At 30.0% G+C, this 21,739-nt stretch overlaps 2 protein-coding genes across 2 annotated transcripts; both read right to left on the bottom strand.

Annotated features, from left to right (window-relative positions):
- Window positions 1–5,372: 5,372 nt before the first annotated feature.
- On the bottom strand, window positions 5,373–6,152 carry LOC135139656 (odorant receptor Or1-like). The gene has a single exon (XM_064069958.1). The coding sequence runs from the start codon at window positions 6,150–6,152 to the stop codon at window positions 5,373–5,375; it is 780 nt and encodes a 259-aa protein (XP_063926028.1).
- A 5,290-nt stretch (window positions 6,153–11,442) lies between these two features.
- LOC135139655 (odorant receptor 4-like) lies at window positions 11,443–12,796 on the bottom strand. Its single transcript, XM_064069955.1, has 4 exons — window positions 12,098–12,796; window positions 11,755–11,859; window positions 11,550–11,705; window positions 11,443–11,499 (listed from the first exon to the last, which is right to left on the bottom strand). The coding sequence occupies exons 1-4, from the start codon at window positions 12,794–12,796 to the stop codon at window positions 11,443–11,445; spliced, it is 1,017 nt and encodes a 338-aa protein (XP_063926025.1).
- Window positions 12,797–21,739: the final 8,943 nt, after the last annotated feature.

The following is a 21,739-nucleotide window of genomic DNA, read 5'->3' as shown; positions in this document are numbered from 1 at the left end:
CTGTAAAGTTCTTGCCTTTTTGGCCACAGACCTACTATTTTAAAGAAAAATAACAACGTCTTCATTTTCTGATGCCAGTCGAATTTATCCATTCTAGAGATTTTCTAAAAAAAAATACATTAAAATATGATAAAGTCGGAGATAACAGACCTTATGAACTATGCTGTATGTGTGTTGCTGATTTCTTAGCAAATAAAAACTTTACAGAGAAATAACATCTTAAATAAAGGGAACGACATGAATTAAGAATCCCTAAATTGTAGGGTTGATGCAGAATTTTAAAAATTTATTGATCAAGTGATACAAGATTCAGTATTTTTTCAGTAACCCCTTATCACTATTAGCTTTTACCTATTTACCAGGAAGTTTTATTTTTTGTGACCGATAATTACTACGGTGGTTTTATTTTACTTTCCAAATATAGAAATTGGGTGATTAGACCTGTAATTTAAATTAAAAATTCATTTTCAGATGAAGTTCATAATTCCTCCAGCATTATTTAATTGCTCCCTACACAAAGGGTACTTGAATTACTAATAACATACGAAAAACGACCAACTAATTAAATGACTTTGTCTTGTGAATTATGATTGTGCTGCAGAAATTAGCTTTATTCGGATTGTGTAGGTTATGATTTTTAAATTTAACCAGAAATGTTGGAGTTACCAGTAAAACATAGTGAGTATGCAAAAATTATTTAAATTGTATTTTATAACGAAATGTTTGCTTGTTTTTTCTTTTAAAAGTTTCCGTTATTTGTAATCTAAGTCGAAAAAGGGTTATTTATGTTTGCTCATTTTTGATATTCCTTTCGAATACACGTTTTTGACGAATGTAAATCAGAAGTAATTCAGTTTACTTAAAATTTCTTGAAACAAATCGGTACTAATAAAAGTAAATATCCCGGCGCCTGCACCATTTTTATATAAACAATTAAAATTCCTATTATTTGGTCAAAGTCTTACAGAAAAAGTTTTCAAAGTCACGACCGTGCTTATTTCGCCCGTATCTCATCGAACAACGAATGAAAATGATTTTTTTTATTGAGGTGAATATATTTGTCAAAATCGTTCCAAAAAATTGTCACTTATCTTCATTTAGTTAATATTCTTGAAGAAATTCACCATTTATTCTAACATACAAAATTATTACTCAAATTACAAATTCAAAGAATCATGTGTCCCTACCATTTCTGTTTAAAAACTAAATTTTGGAAAAATTTGTATTCAAATTAGTTTTTTTTTTAAAGAACATTTTTTCATGATCACGAATTTCTGGATACTTTGAATATATGTCGTTGAATTACGTATGAACATGGTTTTTTATTCAAGGCAATAAATTTGTGAAAATTGGTGCTATAAAGCCTCATTTAATTTCCGTTCATATACCAATTTTTTCGAAATGTACCATTTCTTCTACTTTTTGTTCAAGTCTTTTGCAAATTCTTGAAATCACTGCTTCCAAAATTTTATACCAAAAATTTCAATTTTCCCAGAATTTAGCACCAGTTTGACTAGTTTAGCACCATTTCGATTAACTTGAAATTTTTAGCTATTTATAGATAGGTAGGTCATTCTTACCGGACAATTCCTCAAGATCACGAATATATCTCTACTTTGTTTATTTGGTAAAATAACCCAGTTTTTCTGTTCTTCACAAAGCCATATTTTTCAAAAACGATCCGAATTTTTTTGTATTTCAACACATTTGTCAAAATCAGCTCTGACCTAACTTCGTTCGAATTTGTGGATGTTTCATCGTTCTGTCCAAGTATCGAGTTATTTAAAAAACAGACAATGCTTCCTAATCTTAATAGTAAGGATTAATTTAAATTCTTAAAATGAATATTAAAAGAGAAAAATTATTCCGGCGCCTCCACCATTTTTTATCAAATTTTATAAAATAATGTTACAATGTTTTTTTTTTCTTTATCATTTTTTCCAAATCACAAACTTATCTTTATTTTCTCTATTTCTCATCGAGTAACAGAGATTTTTTATTTTTACCTTGAAGGACATTTTTCTCAAAATTTCTACAAAAATAATATTATCTCCGTGTACTTTGTTATTCTGCTCAACTAATTAGAAGCTTGAAGAAACACACAACTTTTGGTCACATTTATTAATTTTCTTCGAGGCGACTATAAATTCTTGAAGGAAATATTACTGAAATTAGGAATTATCCCGGCGCATCCACCATTTTTTATCCAAATTTTTACAAAATAGTGTTACAGTGGTCTATTTTGTAATAACAATGATTTTTATTTTTAACTAGAAGACTTGTTTTCTCAAAATTTATCCAAAAATGATCATCGTTCAAATCTCTGTGTATTTTGTTATTCTGCTCAAATAATGAGGTGCTTGAAGAAACACGCAATTTTTGGACACATTTATTAATTTTTCTTGGAGTTGCCTATAAATTCTTTAAGGAAAAATTAATGAAATTGGAAATTATCCCGGCGCATCCACCATTTTCTATTCAAATTTTACAAAATAGTATTACAATGGTCTATTTTTTAATAACAGTGATTTTTATTTTTAACTAGAAGAATAGTTTTCTCAAAATTTATCCAAAAATGATCATCGTTTAAATCTCTGTGTATTTTGTTATTCTGCTCAAGTAGTGAGGTGCTTGAAGAAACGCGCAATTTTTGGACACATTTATTAATTTTTCTTGGAGTTGCCTATAAATTCTTGAAGGAAATATTAATGAAATTAGAAATTATCCCGGCGCATCCACCATTTTTTATCCAAATTTTACAAAATAGGGTTACAATGGTCTATTTTTTAATAACAATGATTTTTATTTTTAACTAGAAGAATAGTTTTCTCAAAATTTATCCAAAAATGATCATCGTTCAAATCTCTGTGTATTTTGTTATTATGCTCAAGTGATGAGGTGCTTGAAGAAACACGCAATTTTTGGTCACATTTATTAATTTTTGTTCGAGTTGCCTATAAATTCTTGAAGGAAATATTACTGAAATTAGAAATTATCCCGGCGCCTCCAACTTTTTTTATCCAAATTTTAGAAAATAGTGTTAGAATAGACTATTTTTTAAAAGCGGTGATTTTTATTTTTAATTGGAAGGATATTTTTTTCAAAATTTATCCAAAAGTAATCATCTTTGAAATCTCTATGTACTTTGTTATTCTGGTGAAGTATTAAGATCCTTGAAGAAATAAACAATTTTTGCTCACATTTATTAATTTTTGTTCAAGTTTCCTAGAAATTCTTTAAATAAATATTAATGAAATTACAAATTGCCCGGCGCCTCCACCATATTTTTCCCTGAAATTAAAATTTGTCAAAATGGTATAAATATAATTTTAGTTTGTCCATTTCCATTTGCTTCTTTTAAGAAGATAAATTTGCTAAAATCACTTCGAAAAAGAGTCACTTATCTCCACTAAAGTGTATAAATATACAATTTCTTCTGATGAACGTTAGTACTCAAATTTCTCAAGAATATTTTTAATAAATACAGGGTGATTAAAAAAATTACGGATAAGATCAATGGTAAGGCTCTGAAAAGCTCGAAAAAAAAATCCCTGCATAGACAGTTAAATAAAAAGTCATTCATAATTTAATACTAATTTCATATAGTATACGATCCATAACGTCATTTTTACGGTTGGCAGATGCCATTTTTGACCAACTGTATCGGTAGACTACACTGCTATTAAATTCACATTAAAACATTAGAATTTCGAAGTTAGTTCTCCAATTTTGAAGTTTAACATTCTCAAAAATTTGGTTCGGGAATTTTTTAACCATTTTCTTCGGAGCCTTCTTAACAACGGACCATGGTGCTTATTCGTCATTCATTTTTTCATTACCCTGTATTATTATTTGAATTAGAAATAATTTCGTCGCCTGCAACATTTTTAGCTAAAAATTCAAATTTGTCAAAAAAGCACAAAATGAATTTATATTGGTAAAACTCGATTAAAAAAAAATATTCATTTTTATTAAAATCTCTGCTTAAATATTAAGATCGTGTTTCTTACAAGTTCTTGAAATAAATATTAATGAAATTTAAATTTAGCCCGGCTCCTCCACCATATTTAAAAAAAATTAAAGTATTATTTGATTCTGATTAGAACTATTCGTTGGATTACGAATAAAAGTTTAGTAGTATTCCGGATAATAAGGCAAATTTTTCTTTTTCAAAAAAATAAATTTATTAAAATCATTTCTTCTGATGTACCTGCGTTATTTGTTATTAAAATTTCCTAAGAATACTTTAAATAAATATTAATAAAATTAGAAATTATTATTACGACGTCTCCACCATTTTTTCCAAAATTCAAATTCATAAAAATGATACTAAAATAAGTAGTTCTGATGGGAAATTTTCCCCAAATCACGAATTTGCGGTCCACATCTCTATGAATAACAGAGACGTAATTATACTACTTAAAATCTTTGTTTAAATATCACAATTCTAGAAAAAGTAACCGATTTCTTCTAAAGTACACTATTTTTGTTCAATTTTCGTTTTAAATGAAACTGCTTTAACAATATGTTCGTTTTTATTTTTCTGTTGTAAGATATCATCACACAAAATTTTGAACTAAATACACAATGCAACGCTGATCTATGTGATTTAATTTCTTAAGTAGATCCATCTACTCTTGAAGTCCAAAAAATGCTTCAGTTTTTCTAAAAATACTGTGTTTTTACTTATAATTAATCACACATGAGCTCTTCTAACTACATATGATATTAAATTTACTCAACAAAATACTCATTCAAAACGTTGTCGAATTTATAGTTAAACTAATATAAAACATTAATTTTGTTCTGGAACGTTCACTTGCCGTAGGACCACAAAATATGACCATGCCGTTCTCATAATCTACAATTTATACAATAAATCTAAAATTTTCGCCCCAAAAAATCTCCATACCGTCATGAAAGTTACCAGCGATAACGGAAACAAATTGAATGTTTTAATGGTAATTTGCTGTTGTGTTCGCAGGGAAAAAATTAACAAAGCCCTTTGTGCTTCATATGAAGTGCCAATCCATCCTGATTTGAACGCTGAATACGTAATTTTGCTGCTCTAAACAAAAAATATATTCTGAGTGGGAAAAAATACAATTGTGTACCTTAGCGTCGATTTCGTTTCCGTACCAACAGTATAAAAAAATCTGAGACGTGGTAGATATTATGAGGCTTACTATTGAGAAAAATTCGCTACTAAATGCAGGTACCTAGAATACATAATTTTTATAAGGTCAACTGAAATTTCACTCTTACTAATGTTAGCTGAAAAAAACACAGCGCTAAAGAACTAGCGGTGGTGACAAACTGAGCTAGGAGAATTTTGTCGACAAACAAATTAAACTTTGCAACAAAACTAAAAATTAATTATTACTTGTGTGACACATTAAGGAATTTACATACATCAGAATTTCTTTGTGTTCTCTTATAATATCCAAAAACCCACTGTTAAAATCATTATAGCCTCCTTCTTCCTCCAAATGTCCAAGTCCTTTCAAATTATCACACAAAATATCGCACTGAGCTCCAATACAAATCATCAAACACACTGCAAACATATCTAAGTTTGAGTTACACACGTTGAGAAAAGCCAGACTAAAACTTTGATAAAAGTACGTGATTTCGTAAAGAGGGCTTTTAGTGTAGTCGTATGGATACCAAGCCACGAATGGCAAACGAGATTCTTTGTACGATTTATCCAGAAGTGGGAAACTACTCCATAGAACTACAGTGCAAGCAAGAGTTAACTGATATCCCACATAAATCCTCCACCAAAATTGCAAAGCTGCGCTTACTCTTACTCTTTGTTCGTGTGTTCTGGGTTGAAAGATGTCGTCGTTCAGTTTCAGCATTAGCTCTTTAATCATTTTCATCTGCCGTATGAAAGCGAAAACTTTAATAACTGCCACTGCTTGGACTGCGATGAATAGGGATCCAGCCACAGCTTCTAAATCCATAGGGATCAGAAACATTTGTACCACTTGGAAGAGATTGTGGCACACATCGAACAAAATAAACGACAGAGCAGTGTATAGTGTGTAGAGGTTGTAGCTGTAAAGTTCTTGCTTTTTTGGCCAGAGGCCTACTATTCTAAAGAAAAATAACAGCGGCTGTAGTCTTTTATGCCAATCGAATTTTTCCATTGTCGTGATTTTCTAAAAAAATGGTAAAAATTCACACAGTAAGTTGTGGTGTTGTGTGTACGGCTAGATAGTGACTAAATAAATTTTATTTAGAGAAAACAAGTCTTAAATAAATGTACCGTCATGAATTAAAAATCTCTAAATTATAGGTTTGATGCAGAATTTTAAAAATTCATTGATCAAGTGACACAAAATTCAGTATATTTTCGATAACCCTTTAATCACTCTTAGTTGGTACTTATTTACAAGGAAGTTTTATTTTTTGTGACCGATAATTACTATGTTGGTCTTTTATAAAAGATACTTAGCTTTGAAATTATAAAAATTGGATCGGGTTGTAGCTAAACCTGTAATTTAAATTAAAAATTACTTTCAGATGAAGTTCATTATTTCTTAATTGCCTCCAAACAAAGGATGCTTGCATGAATTAGTAATAACACAAGAAACACGACTAAATAATTAAATGGCTTTATTTGTTAATTGTGGCTGTAGTGGAGAAGTCTTATTCCGGTTAAGCAGATTGTGAGTAGTTTAAGTTTAACCAAAAAATGCTTGTGTTATTATATAATGTATCATGTAAGTATACAAAAATTGTGGATCTAATATTTCATCAAAATAAACAATAGTATATATAAACTGGTCGTAAAATGATCTTTGGTAGCATTTAAAACAAATATATTTAGTACTGTCATAAACTTAGTGTCATATTACTAATTAAATTTTAATCGTGGAAATTATACAAATATCAATCATTTGAAAAATTCAAATTACTCTCATTTTCTTTTCTGTCTATGTGTTTATTATTGTTAAAATAATTTATCTTTGTTAGTAGACTTTGGAGAAACAAAGCGGTAAAGAAAAAGAAACATCATTCAATGAACACGTAACATATGTAGTTTACGATTGTAATGGTTAATTTCTTCTTTCTATTACCGATCCCAAAATACATTTATAACTTTAAACTAAAAACAACAATTGATTTAGATTTCTTGTTTAAAAAAATTTTAAAGGAAATACCACAACATAGATATTTTTTAAAATAGAAATATAGTAGAGCTGCCTTAAAAATTATTAGATATCCAACATCAAATAGTGAAAACCCTGAGAACCTATGAAAATCATTTACTAAAAATTTTCGATAAAACAGCTTGTCCACAATAATGCTAAACAAATTATATTTTTTTTTGTGGAAAATAACACAGCCACAAGAGAATGAACACAAAAGAAAACAAGATTCTATTGCTTTCAAAATTATTTAGGATACATTATTCGACATCAGCAGCTTAAAATGGCTGCTATAAATTTAAATTGTATTTTTTTTTTGTGTTGCAAATTACTGTCATCCTACCGACAAAGTCAAAGTTTAAAAAAAAAATCTATCACGAAAATAACGATGCGTTTTAATTTTTGACTCACACACTAATCTCCAATTAATAACCATTATTGCACAATATTTTTGTCTGCTTTTTATAAAAATACGAGAAATTAAATATGAATTAAAGAATTTCAGATTTGTTGCTGAATGTGATATTTTTTTAATTAATTGTAATTAATATAATTTAGAAATATAGTAAATATATAGCATAGTCATAAAAACCGATTAAATGTTAGAAGATTTAAGCCATAAAAATTACAATAATAATAATAATAAAAATCAAGGTGGATTCATAAACCACAACAACAGGGATTTGCCATTATACAAAATTTAAAATGGCATTTTCTATGCAAAATCTTCGAGTGACGTGATCAAATTGTTAATGGAGTGATCAGACAAGTTTTGGTTAGCGTTTTTATCATTCATGAGATACTTCTAAAATATATATAAAATTTGACAATAATCTAGTAAGAATCGACACAGTGAAGGATTAACGGAAACGGGAGAACTATTCTTTCAAACTGTAGGGGTCATGAAACGTCGAGAAAACTAGAAAGTAACCGTTCATCCGACGTATCCTATTACACACTTCTATATGTTGTAGTAGTTTTAATTGTAAAAAATTGGTCGAAAGTTGTTTCGACAGAACTTCCCTGCCACCTAAAGTACGACGAAACATATCTAGCATTTTCGAGTTGAGTTTTTTCTTTACACAATTTTGTGATGACGTCTTAACATTTTTGCAAGGACACATATATCAGCTTGGATTGGTGCAGTACAATACTAAAAATAATAGTAATGTATTCTCAAAATTTTCTGTGAAAATGGAGTGAGCTCTTTCTGATTTAATGAATAAAATAAATTGACTCATTGATTAATTTTTTTGAGTCAGCCTGTATAAGCAAATTTAAAAAATATGAGGCCAATGATAAATTACAAGTGTAGACTGATTATATTTTACAAATTTTAGATAGGATTTGGTCGCCAAAATTTTTAGGTGACGTAATCAATTTTTTACAGGGAATGAACAAATACATTTTGAACAAAAATTTACCATGCTTATGACAACTTTAAAACATCTCCAAGATTTCAAAGCATTCGGTTTTCTAGAGCCTGATTTAATCAATAAAATAAATTCACGCATTCATTGATTTTTTGAGTCACCCTGTATAAGCAAATCCAAAAAATATTAATGAATGATAAGTCGCAAATATAATGGGGATAAGCAAATATATTTTGATTAAAAAATAAACATTCGGTTTTACATATTCAAAATTAAAATCCAAAATTTTGTTTTGTCGTTTAGATTTTTTTTTTCCAAAAATATGGGCGTTTCGGGAAAATACTCAACACGGAGTCATTAACTACACGTGTAGGACTACATTATTTTATACAACTTAAAATTTTTGATTTATTTCAATTTTTATTAGTTTATTATTGTTAGTTAAATAGCTTTGTTTTTTTTCCTCCCATTAATGTACGTACTGGATTATATTTTTAATTTTGTAAAATGGAGATTTTCCGTAATAAATTATTATTATTATTATTATTAAAAAAAACCCATATGTACAATTTTGAAGTGAGGTCATCACATTATTGGTGGGGATAATTAGACACATTTTGGTTAGCGTTTTACCACCTACATTATATTCCTAATATAAATACGAAATTTGACAACAATTGAAAGAACTTTCGGAGATCATCTGTCTAAATAAAATCCGGACGGCAAACAGACGGACAGACAGACAGACGGACAGACAGACAGACGAACAGACGGACAACCTATTTCTTCGTATTCTAAGGGTGATAAAAGGTCGAGAAAATGTAAAAGTAGACAGTGCAGTGGGCCGACGGAGTCCCTTACGCTCAGTAAGAAAAAACATACACTTTCTAAATCAAGAGATACATATATCGAATTATCATATGCAACATATGTACAAACCACAACTAAATTACTAATTTTAATTTTTAACGTCATAATTCTTTAAAGTGCAATATTTCTTTGTTGCCTGTCGAAAATGGTTCATATTTTCAACTCTAGAAAATATTTGTTGTGAAAATTGGATCTACGGCCATTCGCTGCCCAGATTTGAGGTCCTTAGAATTATAGTTGTGGCGATATATAAAAAATCTGACGTATTTGCGAGCGTTGCCTAATTTAGAAGGCTAAAAAAACTAAATTGGGAATGGTTTCTTTTAACGCAATTAATAACTGATTTTGAAACATATTTTAGTTGTTTTTTTTTTTTTAGTAAAATAAAGTGGTAGTTCCAACTCAGCCCCAAATTTTTATATTATTTATAAATTTAATTTTTTATCAACTTAAAATGAAATAAACACAAAGCAGCTTATATTATTGTAAACGTTAATTAATGTTCTACCAAAATCTATTGAAAAATATATAGGTTGCAATTTAAAAAAACCTATACCTGAGCCATATTTGTAATGTACTAAATTAAACTTCTGCCGTCGAACTGCAAATAATAGCGTTTGCATATTTTCAGTATCTCAAAATTTTGCACTTGCTGCGAATGTTTTCTTTCGGACACAAAATACCACCATGTATATCTAATAAAGAAATAACACACAAAGAATCAATACATTCATTTTCAGAATATAAAACTTAGGAGTGAAGTATGTTTTTTATGAAGTGTTTTATGAAATGTTCATTCTCCTTCCAATTAATTATTTATCTGCCTCTAACGTCCTTCATCACTCTCTCTTTCCATCTTCCTCAAGGATTCCAACTCCTTTTCTTGTCCTCTAGCTGTATCCATGCCGTTTGGGTATCGTCCATACCCTCGACAATTTTTTTTTTAATATCCGATCTTTTACAATTTTTTTTTTTTTTGCTTTAGGTAATTTCTTATTCTTTTACTGAAAATTTCCTCGGTCATGTAATAAACATAGATTCGAATAAACTAAATATGGTAGTTTTATTTTCAAGTTTAGCAGTACAATTGAACTAAATAACACAAATAAGTATTTAGTAAATAATAATTACAGACGTACACAAAATAAACGGAATAAATATTAACTTATTTAACAACCAATTTCTCTTATGTATATATATATTAGGGTGATTCAAAAAAAAAAAATAATTTTTTTTTTCGTGTCAAAGAGGTTCAAAAGTTTCTTTTCAACGTAAAAAAATACCAGTTAAAAGTTGAGCTCTTAATATTAATATTAAGACCGTCCGCATCGCGTTTTTCTATTTCCCATAAGAATAACATGGGAAAATTTTTGTTTGCACCTTCTGATTTTTATTGCTAGCCCGTCGTGTGTCGTGAAAAAAATTCAATCACATATTTTTATAGAGAATTGAACGCTCTACAAAAAGTGTCTCCTATGATTTTGCGAGAAACCTGACTATGATTTTTTAACCCACTGATGCTGAAAATGTTCGGAAAGAGTTTTACTGGCCTTATTATAGCATAAAATTATAAACAATTACTGTTTAAAAAACTAAATTTAAAATGTGTATAAATTTTTGTGGTGATTTATTCCAATAAGACCATCAAATTTATTGTAATGCATCAAAAACGTCAAAATTTGGATAAATTTAACTTTAGCCTAAAATAACTCTTCAACTATCAGGTTTCTCGCACAATCATAGGAGACACTTTTTGTAGAGCGTTCAATTCTCTATAAAAATATGTGATTGAATTTTTTTCACGACACACGACGGGCTAGCAATAAAAATCAGAAGGTGCAAACAAAAATTTTCCCATGTTATTCTTATGGGAAATAGAAAAACGCGATGCGGACGGTCTTAATATTAATATTAAGAGCTCAAATTTTAACTGGTATTTTTTTACGTTGAAAAGAAACTTTTGAACCTCTTTGCACGAAAAAAAAAATTATTTTTTTTTTTTGAATCACCCTAATATATATATATATATTTTATATAGTAAATTATTTTTCACTAACTTGATGCAAAATGGCAAAATACGACCACGAAGTGCGCATTATCTGCAAAAAAAAGTAGTGTAGAACAGATACCAAATGAATAACTTACTCACCGTCACAAATGTGTCCAGTGTGAGATAAAACAAATTCAAAGCCGAGAGTTTGATTGGCTTTTGACACCTCAGAATAAAAAACACGATATGCTTTTGTACTTCTAAAGAGGTCTCGGTCCAGTCGGACTCGAAAACAGCGTAAGGAATATTACTACTCTGCAAAAAAAAGCACAGATTTAAAAAACCTCGACATCTAAATCTGTACCTTAATTTCCACTTCGTTTCCATACCAACAGTACATAAAAATTTCTACCACGACAGCGCTTACATAAAATAAAGAAGAATAAAACTGACTGCTGAAGGCAGCAACCTGAAAGTTAAAAGTTTTAGTTAAACAAATAAAAATTTAAAGTAGTATTACTAGTATTACATACCACAGTTAACTGAAACATTGTCATACCAATAGAAACAGCGCTAACGAAAAATTGCACTAGAACTATCCAGTTGAAGAATTGGTTAGAATTTTCAGCAAATCTGAAACAAACTACTTCTAGTATCTACCACTGAAGTGCAATACTTTACTTTAATATAGCTTTATGATGTCGTACACAACTTTTCAACCTCGCATTGATGTCAGCAAACTCATGAATGTGTCTCAAATCGTCACACAAAATATCGCACTGTGCCCCAGTGTACATATTCAAAGCAGCAATCAACGTATCAATATTCAAATTCAATATACAAATAAAACTGACACTCGCCATTTGATACGCATAAGTTATTTCATACAAAGGCGAAACTTTGGCATTCCACGGATACCAAGCTAAAAATGGCAGTTGATGTTGTTGTACCAAATTGTCGAGAAACGGAAAAGTTCCCCAAAAGAAAAGGGTACTGTAAGCCATTGAACTAAACACGGTATACACCATTTTCCAAGAATTCAAGCTGGGTTCTATCATGTCCTTCTGTCTTAGGTTTTTCGGTTGAAACATTTCGCTGTTCAGAGTCACCATCAGTTGTTTGATGATTTTTATGTTTTGGATGAGATAGTAGGATTTCATGATGGCGAGCATGTCGGTGAGTAAGACGAATATCGTGGCTGTTAATGCTTCAATATCGTCGAGAATGAAGATGATGTTGAATGCTTGAAAGAAATTGTGGCCGTAGACAAACGCGAGAATGGATACGGTGGTGTAGAGGGTGTATATGTTGAATTTGTAGGTTTCGTCACCTGCAGGCCACAAGCCGACCATTTTTAACATGATTATGTTAGCTTTTATGGTGAGTTTCCAGTCAAAGGTATCCATCGGAAACTGTACCCTGAAAAATTAATACTGGAGTGATATGACGTTTATAAAATTTTTATAATTTTTTGGGTAGTTTCTTGTATTTGTGTCAATTCGATGTTTTGTTAAAATTTATATTGGTGTAAAATAAAAATTTTTAACTTTGTAGATATTGAAAAATTGAAGAATATACTTGGTACGTGCCATATACCACAATCATGCCAATGTGCTAAATATTCATTGCAACATTTAATAATACCTCTGAACAACTTTAACTTCAGAATAAACCACCAATTAGAAAGTTTTCAACAAGTTGTCTAACCCTTTTATAATCAAGCGCCCGTTACGTCAAACCACCAAACGCATGCGTTTCTTGGACCACATCGAACCACCCATCGCCCAATGTTCAATTATTAAGTCATAGAAAAAGTAGAACCAGAATGGTCGTAAGCTGATTTTAATTAATTTGACGACAGCAACAGAGTAGAGAAAAAAGTCGCCTAATACGGGTACAGACAAAAATAGCGCTGTTTTTGTGGATTGAAATTGGGAAAGGCAGTCAATAAACCGAAATGTTATAAATTAAATATTTGTGCTTGGCGTGTAATAGAGGCAGTTATAAAAAATTTATCGTTTCGAATAAAATAACGAGATGATTAAAGTTAAGCTGCTTATTAAATTTTTCGTCCCACATTGATTTTCGTTGCTGGGGGAGTTCTTCGTCGTCTTTCATTAAAATAGAGTAAAATTACGTTTTGTCTTTAAACCTACAATTATTTTTCCATTACCTGAACGAAAGTGGTTATTAGTGTCTTCCTTCATTAAATTCGTTAATAGCAGTGCATATTTTAGATTTTTATAATGTTGTAAATAAAAAATGAGAGCTGATGCTAGCAAGAGGAAGTATTTTTGTTGTAGTTGTTTTGGAACCTTCAAGAAAGAAGCTTGTTTCTAGTAAAACTTACCAAATGTTGCCAAGTAAGTTGAATATTTTTTTTGCGTAATGATTGAATTGAATACACTGTTTATCTATTCGTATTTACTTGACATCAAGTACATTACTTTACACAGAAAACATTTTTTTTGTTTTTCCATACACGTTCCAAAAATACGGGGTGCAATATGCAAAATTGACCAGCGTTTACCCGGCGCATCCACCATTTTTAAAGCCTTTTTTTACTATGCAAAGACTTTACAATTCTAGAACTCTCCCTTTGAAAATTTGTAATACTTTATACAGACTATTCGATTGTAAGTAGTAAAACACGAACAAAAAAAAACACTACAAATTAATTAAGAATAAAATACAAAGTTAAACAATATTAAAATATATATATATATACATAAGTTTTGTATTAAGTGGCACCCTGTAGGATGAATGTAATTGTGACGCCCGGTGTATATACTGATTTGATAAATCATGTAAAAGAAGCACAATCAAAATCAACAGTAATAAGGCACCCATCTGTATATAAATTGAGACAATCAATGCTTTTGTGGCACCTTGCGTTGTTGCCACTTTTTTATGTTCATCGAAACAAACATATTACAATACCTTAGGTGCTTCGTACCCACTTATCGTAAATTTAGTATATTTTGGCAGCATAAGCTAAGAGGGAATTTGCACAAATATTGTTATTATTAGTATTGAAAAGTAAAATACCGTAAGACACTATTGTTGACAATTGTCTAATGCTGGCATAAAAATTTGATAAGCAAATCTTAATTAAAATGCGAAAAATAATATGAGAAACAGGTTGTGTAAAACCGCATGCCTGCGTTGATATCGTTTTTTAATTCAGTATAGTTTTAATTTCAAGCATGATTTCCAAAGGAAAGACATTTAAAATCCTATAAAAAAATTGGTGAAAAATTTTTTCGACAGAACGTCCCTCGCTCCTGAAGTACAATGAAACATAATGAGCATATTCGAATGGGCGCACCCTGAGAGGCGTCCGTCATCGTTTCTCTGTCATAGTGAACTTTTCTACCTGTACCTGTTCAAATTAGTGCCTAGTCGATTCATCCGCATTCGTGCTAGTGTGTTAACCAGTTCACTTAAGTTTATGTTTCCACGTGTTATTGTTTGCGATTTCAAAAAATAAATTTAAAAACCACCCCTTTCTGAAGTGTGCATGTTACGCTACTGACTGACAGTCTGTTGTTAGATTCTGATGACTCACCATAAAATAATCCATCTTTAATAACACTTGTCCTCCAACACTAGGCAATAGCAATCTGATGGTCAAATGTTTATTTATGTCAATACATCGAGAGAAATTAGTTTGCTTTGAATGTGTTTATCTTTTCAGAACAAAGGCTAAAATTATTATTTAAACCACAATCGAACAAAATGTTCTGATCGTATAATACAGGGTGTTATTAAAATGTACGCACAACAAAATTGACAGTTCTTCGGGTAGTCTAAGAAGCCTGAAAAACGTACTGTGTGTTTCAAAATTATAAGGGGAAAATTAACCCTTATCCAACTTTTTTAGACGCTACTGAAGGATAAATCGTTAAAATTAATTTAGTTTAGTAAATCCTAGCAACTGTAACAATAAAACTTTTGTCAAGACTAAATGTTGCTATAGAAACGAAAGATGATTTTACATTTACCTGAACTTTTTTTTACTTTTAGCACCCATACGTCCAGACCAATTGCCGATTTTATTTTGTATGTACCTTTCAATAACACGCCGTATAATTCTTATTTTAACATTATTGTTATTATAAAGACGTGTTTTTCAAATTTTCGAGGAAATGGGATGACTGGTTCTTAATTTGACCAATAAAAATTTGTAATGAAGTCATCAACATGGATAATACTAGTCACAGCACAAAAGAAGAGTAGTCACAGCGTATTACCAGTGCAAGAAAAAACAACGAGACGTATATCAACTTGGATTGGTGCACTGTAATACTAAAAAAAAAACTGTATTGAATTCCCAAAATTTTCTGAGAAAATGAAGTGAGCCGTTCCTGATTTAATCAATAAAATAAACTGACTCATGCATTAATTTTTTTGAGACACCCCGCATAAGAAAGTCTAAAAAATATTCATGCAGTGATAAATCACAAGTATAGGCCTATCATATTTTGCACATCTAAGGCAGGATTTATTCAACAATATTTTGAGGTGACGTCATAAATTTTTTAGGGGTGATGAGCAAATACTTTTGATAAAAAATTTACCATGCCTATGATAAATTTAAAACATTTCTAAGATTTCAAAGCATTGGGTTTAGCAGTTCCAGATTAAATCAATAAAATAAATTCATACATTCATTAATTTTTTGAGTCACCCTATATCCGCAAATCCAAAAATATGCCAGAAATGATAAATTACAAGGACAGACTGATCATAAATTGTACAATTTAGATAGGATTTATTCGGCAAAATTTTGAACTGACATTTTTTTCAGGGGATAATAAATATATTTTGTTTATGTATACTATATATTATGTTTATCATGCTTATCATATTTTCAGTTAGCCTGTATAATCAAATCCAAAAAATATTAATGGAATGATAAATCACAAGTATAGACTCATTATATTTGGACATTTTAGATAGAATTTATTCAGCAAAATTTTGAGCCGACGTCATCAATTACAAAGTTTATTATGCTTATCATAACTTTATAACATCTGCAACATTTCGAAGCATTCGGTTTTGCAAATTCAAAATTAAATTGCAAAATGTTGTTTTATAATTGTGATTTTTTTCCAAAAATCTGGACGTTTTGAATAAAAACTCAGCACGAAGTCATAAACCATTGTTATTTAATACAATTTAAAACCCATTTACTATGTACAATTTTGAAACGACGTCATCACACAATTGTGGTGGGGATGATTAGATAAATTTTGGTTATCGTTTTACCATCCACATGATTTCCTAATGTAAATACAAAATTTGACAACAATTGGCCCAGTACTTTCGGAGATTACCTGTTTAATAAAAATCGGGACAGCAGGCAGAGACATATTCCTGCATGTGTAATTTAAGAATCCATCTTGACTTTTTACACTAGAGATTCACATTTTTGTGAAAAATTAAAAATTGTATTTTACAAATTGTAAAATTGCAAAACCGAATGCGCTGAAAACTTGCAAATGTTTTAAGGTTATAAAAAGTTTAATAAATGAATACTCAAAATTTACTTATTTATGACCTCCCCAAAAAATTATGACGCCATATCATATAATTCTGCCGAATAAATATTTTAAAATTTTATAAAATGGCATGCACTTGCATGTGTGATTTATAAATCCGTGTTGAGTCTTGACCCTTGATTTACTTAGATATTTGAAAAAAAAAACAAAATTACCTAACAATATTTTACAAATTAACTTCTAAATTGTAAAAGCTGAATGCTGTGAAATCTTGCAAATATCTTAAGTTTATTGGAAGCATGGTTATCGTCAATCAAACTTTGTCCATGATCTTATAATCTTGCAGGATAAATGTTCTTCAAATTTATGAGTGTTTTTGGGAAGAAACTGAATGTGATTAATTAATTAATCAGTCCTCTCTTCTTCTTTGAAAAGAAAAAATCGGTTTAATTTTCTTTTAACAGCTGATGCTTGTAATCTGAACTTGTTAGTTGTCTAATTACATAAGCAGTCGAAGTTAAACTTGTACTGAGAAACGGAGAATATCTACATTTTTTCCTGTTGGTTATCTACGATCCAGAGGCTGCGGGATCTTAATTCCGCAGCAGGTTTTTACTTTGAGGAGGTTATCACAGTGATTGGAACACTTACTTCTAAAAAGTAATGCATTACTTTAGCAAATACTTTTTGCACTTTGAAAAATTTGATGAAGATACAATTTTAGATATTTGTTGTATGGGTCCAAAGGGAAACAAACGTGTTAGAACGAAAATGGCAGTGAGTGATTTATTTTACTAACGCATTTGTTGCATGCCCACATCAGTAAATAAAATAAAACAAGTAAATACTTCACGTAAGAGGATTATATTCATAATTTAAATTCAATAATAACTGGCATTCAAAATTTTCGTCAGCTGAGGCATGACGTTTTATCTTAAAAACATCCAACACTAAACATCCTTTCTACTGCGGCGCTAGATGGAATTGTTGTGGGGCAACATGTTACATATTTTACCAAAAATTGAAGACCCAATTCTTTTGCGTCTAATTTCATTTCACTCTAGCTACAAATAAAAGTTCGATGCCAACTGTAACAACTTTTAAACAAAAATTTGCATTGGTAGGAGATTTCAAAATATCTTATTGGCTACGTGTAAATGTATCGTAAATATTAGTCCACCAATCTTTATCAAAAAGGATGTTCCTAAATACTTAGAAGGGGGCTACAAGATAATGTAAATTTAATTGCCTCTTACTTGGCGTTGTGACTTACAGATTAAATTTAGAAAACCTTAGAGGGTGGACACTCTCATAAAATTTCATGGCCGTATAATGAGTGGTTTAAAACGACGCACTCTATCGGTTACTGGTTATAGATTTGAGTGGACCAGAAAAATGGCTAAAGTTTGTTTGACCACAAATTTTAAATATTCTGCCCCTGTTTATAGTTTCAAAATATTATTTTTTGCATTTGTGAGAAGTCATCTAGAATACTGTAGCATAATATGGAACCCGCACTATCAAATACACATTCGCAACATTGAGTCAATCTAGCGCAAATTTTTAAAATACTTATATTTTGTTAAACATAGAGAGTACCCGGATTATAATCTTGTGACAGAATTTGATATAGATCCACTTTATGTAAGACGACAAATAAGTTCTGTAATGTGTCTTTATAACATCATTCATAACAACATAGACAACTCTGAATTGTTTGAGATGTTAAACTTTAACGTCCCTAGGTTAGGTATACGTTGTGTTAAAACTTTTTATTGTTCAAGTGCACAAACTAACCAGCATAAAAATTCATCTATGTTATTGATGTGTACATTATATAATGAGTTACAAATATTTGCAGATATCTTTCTAAATAATAAAAAAAAATCTGTTCTACATTGTATTCCTTTAATTTTTTAATTAGGCATAATATTTTTATTAATTTCTTGTTTATTATCTTAAAGTGTGTTCTAAATGGTACTCTTCTTGGACATTTTGTATTTTGTTCTTGGGCTAAAAATATATATATATTATTATTATTATTTATTAAATTATTTATTAAGATATTTTATTTCTGTAAAGCGCAATGAACTTTTAAATACAATTTCTACTATGTACCTTTTTGGAAATTTAAAATTGATCCATAAATAGCGAAAACCAGATAATTTCATACTCTTCACAATTTTAAGGCGTTGTGTTTTTTTGACAACAAAATTTAAAAAACGGACAAGCAGTCTGGGTAGGGTTTTTTACGCTCATTTCAACGATGTTAAGTTTATTACAATCGGACGTATACTTTTGGCAAAAACTTGGGCAGAACTTTATATGAATTTCCTTATGCTGCAATATGTTTTAGCTCACCCTTAAAATGATCAAGAGTTTATGTATATTATGAATACGTGTTTTTTTAACAAATTTTGTGCTAAACTCGTTTTAGATTTTCACTCCTTGGGTTAATCTTCTATTTGTGGGGACGAACTAGGTATAATAATTCCAGCAGGTCAAGTAAACGATTCGTGGAGAAAAACAAAACAATATTTTTGAGTATTTGGGGTAAAAGTAATTGTAAAAGTGACTGAATTACTAAAAAAAAAAAGTAATTCGCTACAATTACTCATAACATTTTTTGAAAAGTAATGCATTACAATTACTCGTTAAGTCATTACTTATTAAGTACTTCCAAACACTGCACGAAACTAACAACGCAACATCAATTTTATAATTTTTTAATGCAGCGGGATTTGTCGGACTATAGTTTAACGACCAGGAAAGTTCTGTCGAAATAACCTTCGACCATTTTTTTTTATTGTATCCAAAACGATATATTCACTTTTTGTGAAATTCTTAAAATAAAGTCATCTTTCACCACCTCACAAATACATACATACTAAAATTGTGAAGTTTTGTATAAATAATTTTAGATATTTTTTTTAGCATGTACTGTATATCCTTTGTCACACAAAAACTTGAACTCCGGTCCAGGTCGGGTAGTCACTAGTTCAAAAACCTAATAAGTCCGGTCCGCAGTTTTGTTTTATTTCTTCTGTATTTTCTTCTTCGTCATTTTCATCTTTCCAGATCAGTTTCAATTTCTTCCAATACCTTATTTTTAAAATTGGTAGTATTCGCTTTTTCCATTAATTTTTTCAAACTGTAACCAATTATTTTCTCCGCAAAGTGTGCTTTAGAAGTTTGCTTCATACAAATAACACCTTTTTTCTTTTCCAACTTTGTTTATCTAAATTAAATATTACTTTAACTTTTCTCTCTGTCTTTGTAAATGTCTTGCAAAATATTTAGAAGTTATCGGATTGTTATGAAATTTGTAAAACGTAAAGTTTTTTTATTTCTATTTTCTACTAAATCTGATTCATTGTAAACTTTGAAATTCTGAAACGAATGAGAAGTTATTGGCTGTATTTCAAAAACTTAGAATTTGCTACTTATGGCATATATGTAGTTATAATGAAGAACTAAAAAGTATTTTCAAAGAAATTTGATTTTTCAGATAATACGAAATTAAATAGAACCATAGGTATCTTTCCATTTTTAAGTTGTTGCATTCCTAGATGAACTAATCTTTTAATTTATTAATACATTTTTCACAATTACAACTGAACTAAAAACTTCACGGCGAATACGAATACTCTGTAAATGCCAAGAATGCAGTGTTGCCAGTTATCGGGTGCCAGTTTGATACAAGTACATAGTGGTGCCAGTTTGTAGTGCCATTATATCTGTATGTAAATCTGTATATGCAAGGGCGCCCTCTGGTGAGTACACCTTCCAACTAGTGGAATATAAGCCGAAATATATATTGTAAAAGTGGCACCAATACGAAATTTCGTAGTTTTTCGTTTCGATGTCAGATGACGCTAATGAGCTGACTCCCATTTAAAAACATACTGGCACCCAAAGTCGGGTGCCACTTTGTAAAATCGGGTGCTACTATTACAACGAACATACGTTTTGGGTGCTACAATTACAAAAAACATGTATATATATATATATATATATATATATTTAGTGGGGAAGCCGTGAAAGTATTATAAGACTTTTTTAACAAGAAAATTACTTACACACACGCAACAACGCATAGCTAATTGAAAAGCTGAAATTTCCTGAAAACTCGTCTTTAATCTATTTTACTGAAAACGGCTTAAACACACCATTTAAATAAACAAAAAATCAATCTATTTCACTAACAAATTTTACATCTTTACAACATCTAAATTGAAAGTCTAACCTTCAGCTTAAAATTTGATATCGTTTTGTAGAGGAGTATGTAATTAATTGAGTTTTTAATAAAAGTAAACACCATTTCAGAAAATGATATTTCAGTGCGACCTACATGTTCTATGTTTTTTAAAACTCTACTTATTTTAGTTCTTAAAAATGGTGATTTTTGTATTAAGTACTTCCTAGTAGTTGTGAATTCGAGCCCAAACAAAACATTGTCGAAAGTTATTTCGACAGAACTCCCCTCACCTTTAAAGTATAGTCCAACACCTCCAGCTTTTTTTTTTATTTTAAAATTTGATGCTTAAAATACTTAACTTCGACTGTTTATGTTGATGATTCGAAAAAATTCGAATACTGGCACATTCAGACTACAAACATCAGAGAATAAAATTTTATCGTTTTGTTAGCACACTCGGCTTTCATAAATTGCAAAATGACGTTAAAAAGACAAACTTTGATTAATGCCTTATTTTTTTCCCAAAAATCTTGAGGTCGAAGGTCAAAATTCGACACGGATACAAGCAGGTGTATGTTTATACTATTAAATTTGAAGAATATTTCTTCGGAAAAATTGTAAAAGGATAACTTTAAAACGTTTGCAAT

This window comes from Zophobas morio, unplaced genomic scaffold (genome assembly GCF_036711695.1).
Source record: "Zophobas morio isolate AGI-343-1 ecotype UQ-CSIRO unplaced genomic scaffold, CSIRO_AGI_Zmor_V1 ptg000031l, whole genome shotgun sequence".
NCBI lineage: Eukaryota > Metazoa > Arthropoda > Insecta > Coleoptera > Tenebrionidae > Zophobas > Zophobas morio.
Note: the sequence above shows the minus strand (reverse complement) of the source record. Positions and strands in the feature narration are given on the sequence as shown.

What these genes read in the sequence shown, in the direction of transcription:
- LOC135139656 (XM_064069958.1), bottom strand. Translation starts at nt 6,152, where the DNA reads ATGGAAAAATTCGATTGGCATAAAAGACTACAGCCGCTGTTATTTTTC.
- LOC135139655 (XM_064069955.1), bottom strand. Translation starts at nt 12,796, where the DNA reads ATGGATACCTTTGACTGGAAACTCACCATAAAAGCTAACATAATCATG. An exon ending in ATGCGAGGTTGAAAAGTTGT is followed by an intron (nt 11,860 to 12,097) that starts GTACGACATCAT and finishes TTTAACTTTCAG; the next exon opens with GTTGCTGCCTTCAGCAGTCA. An exon ending in GAAACGAAGTGGAAATTAAG is followed by an intron (nt 11,706 to 11,754) that starts GTACAGATTTAG and finishes TTTTTTTTGCAG; the next exon opens with AGTAGTAATATTCCTTACGC.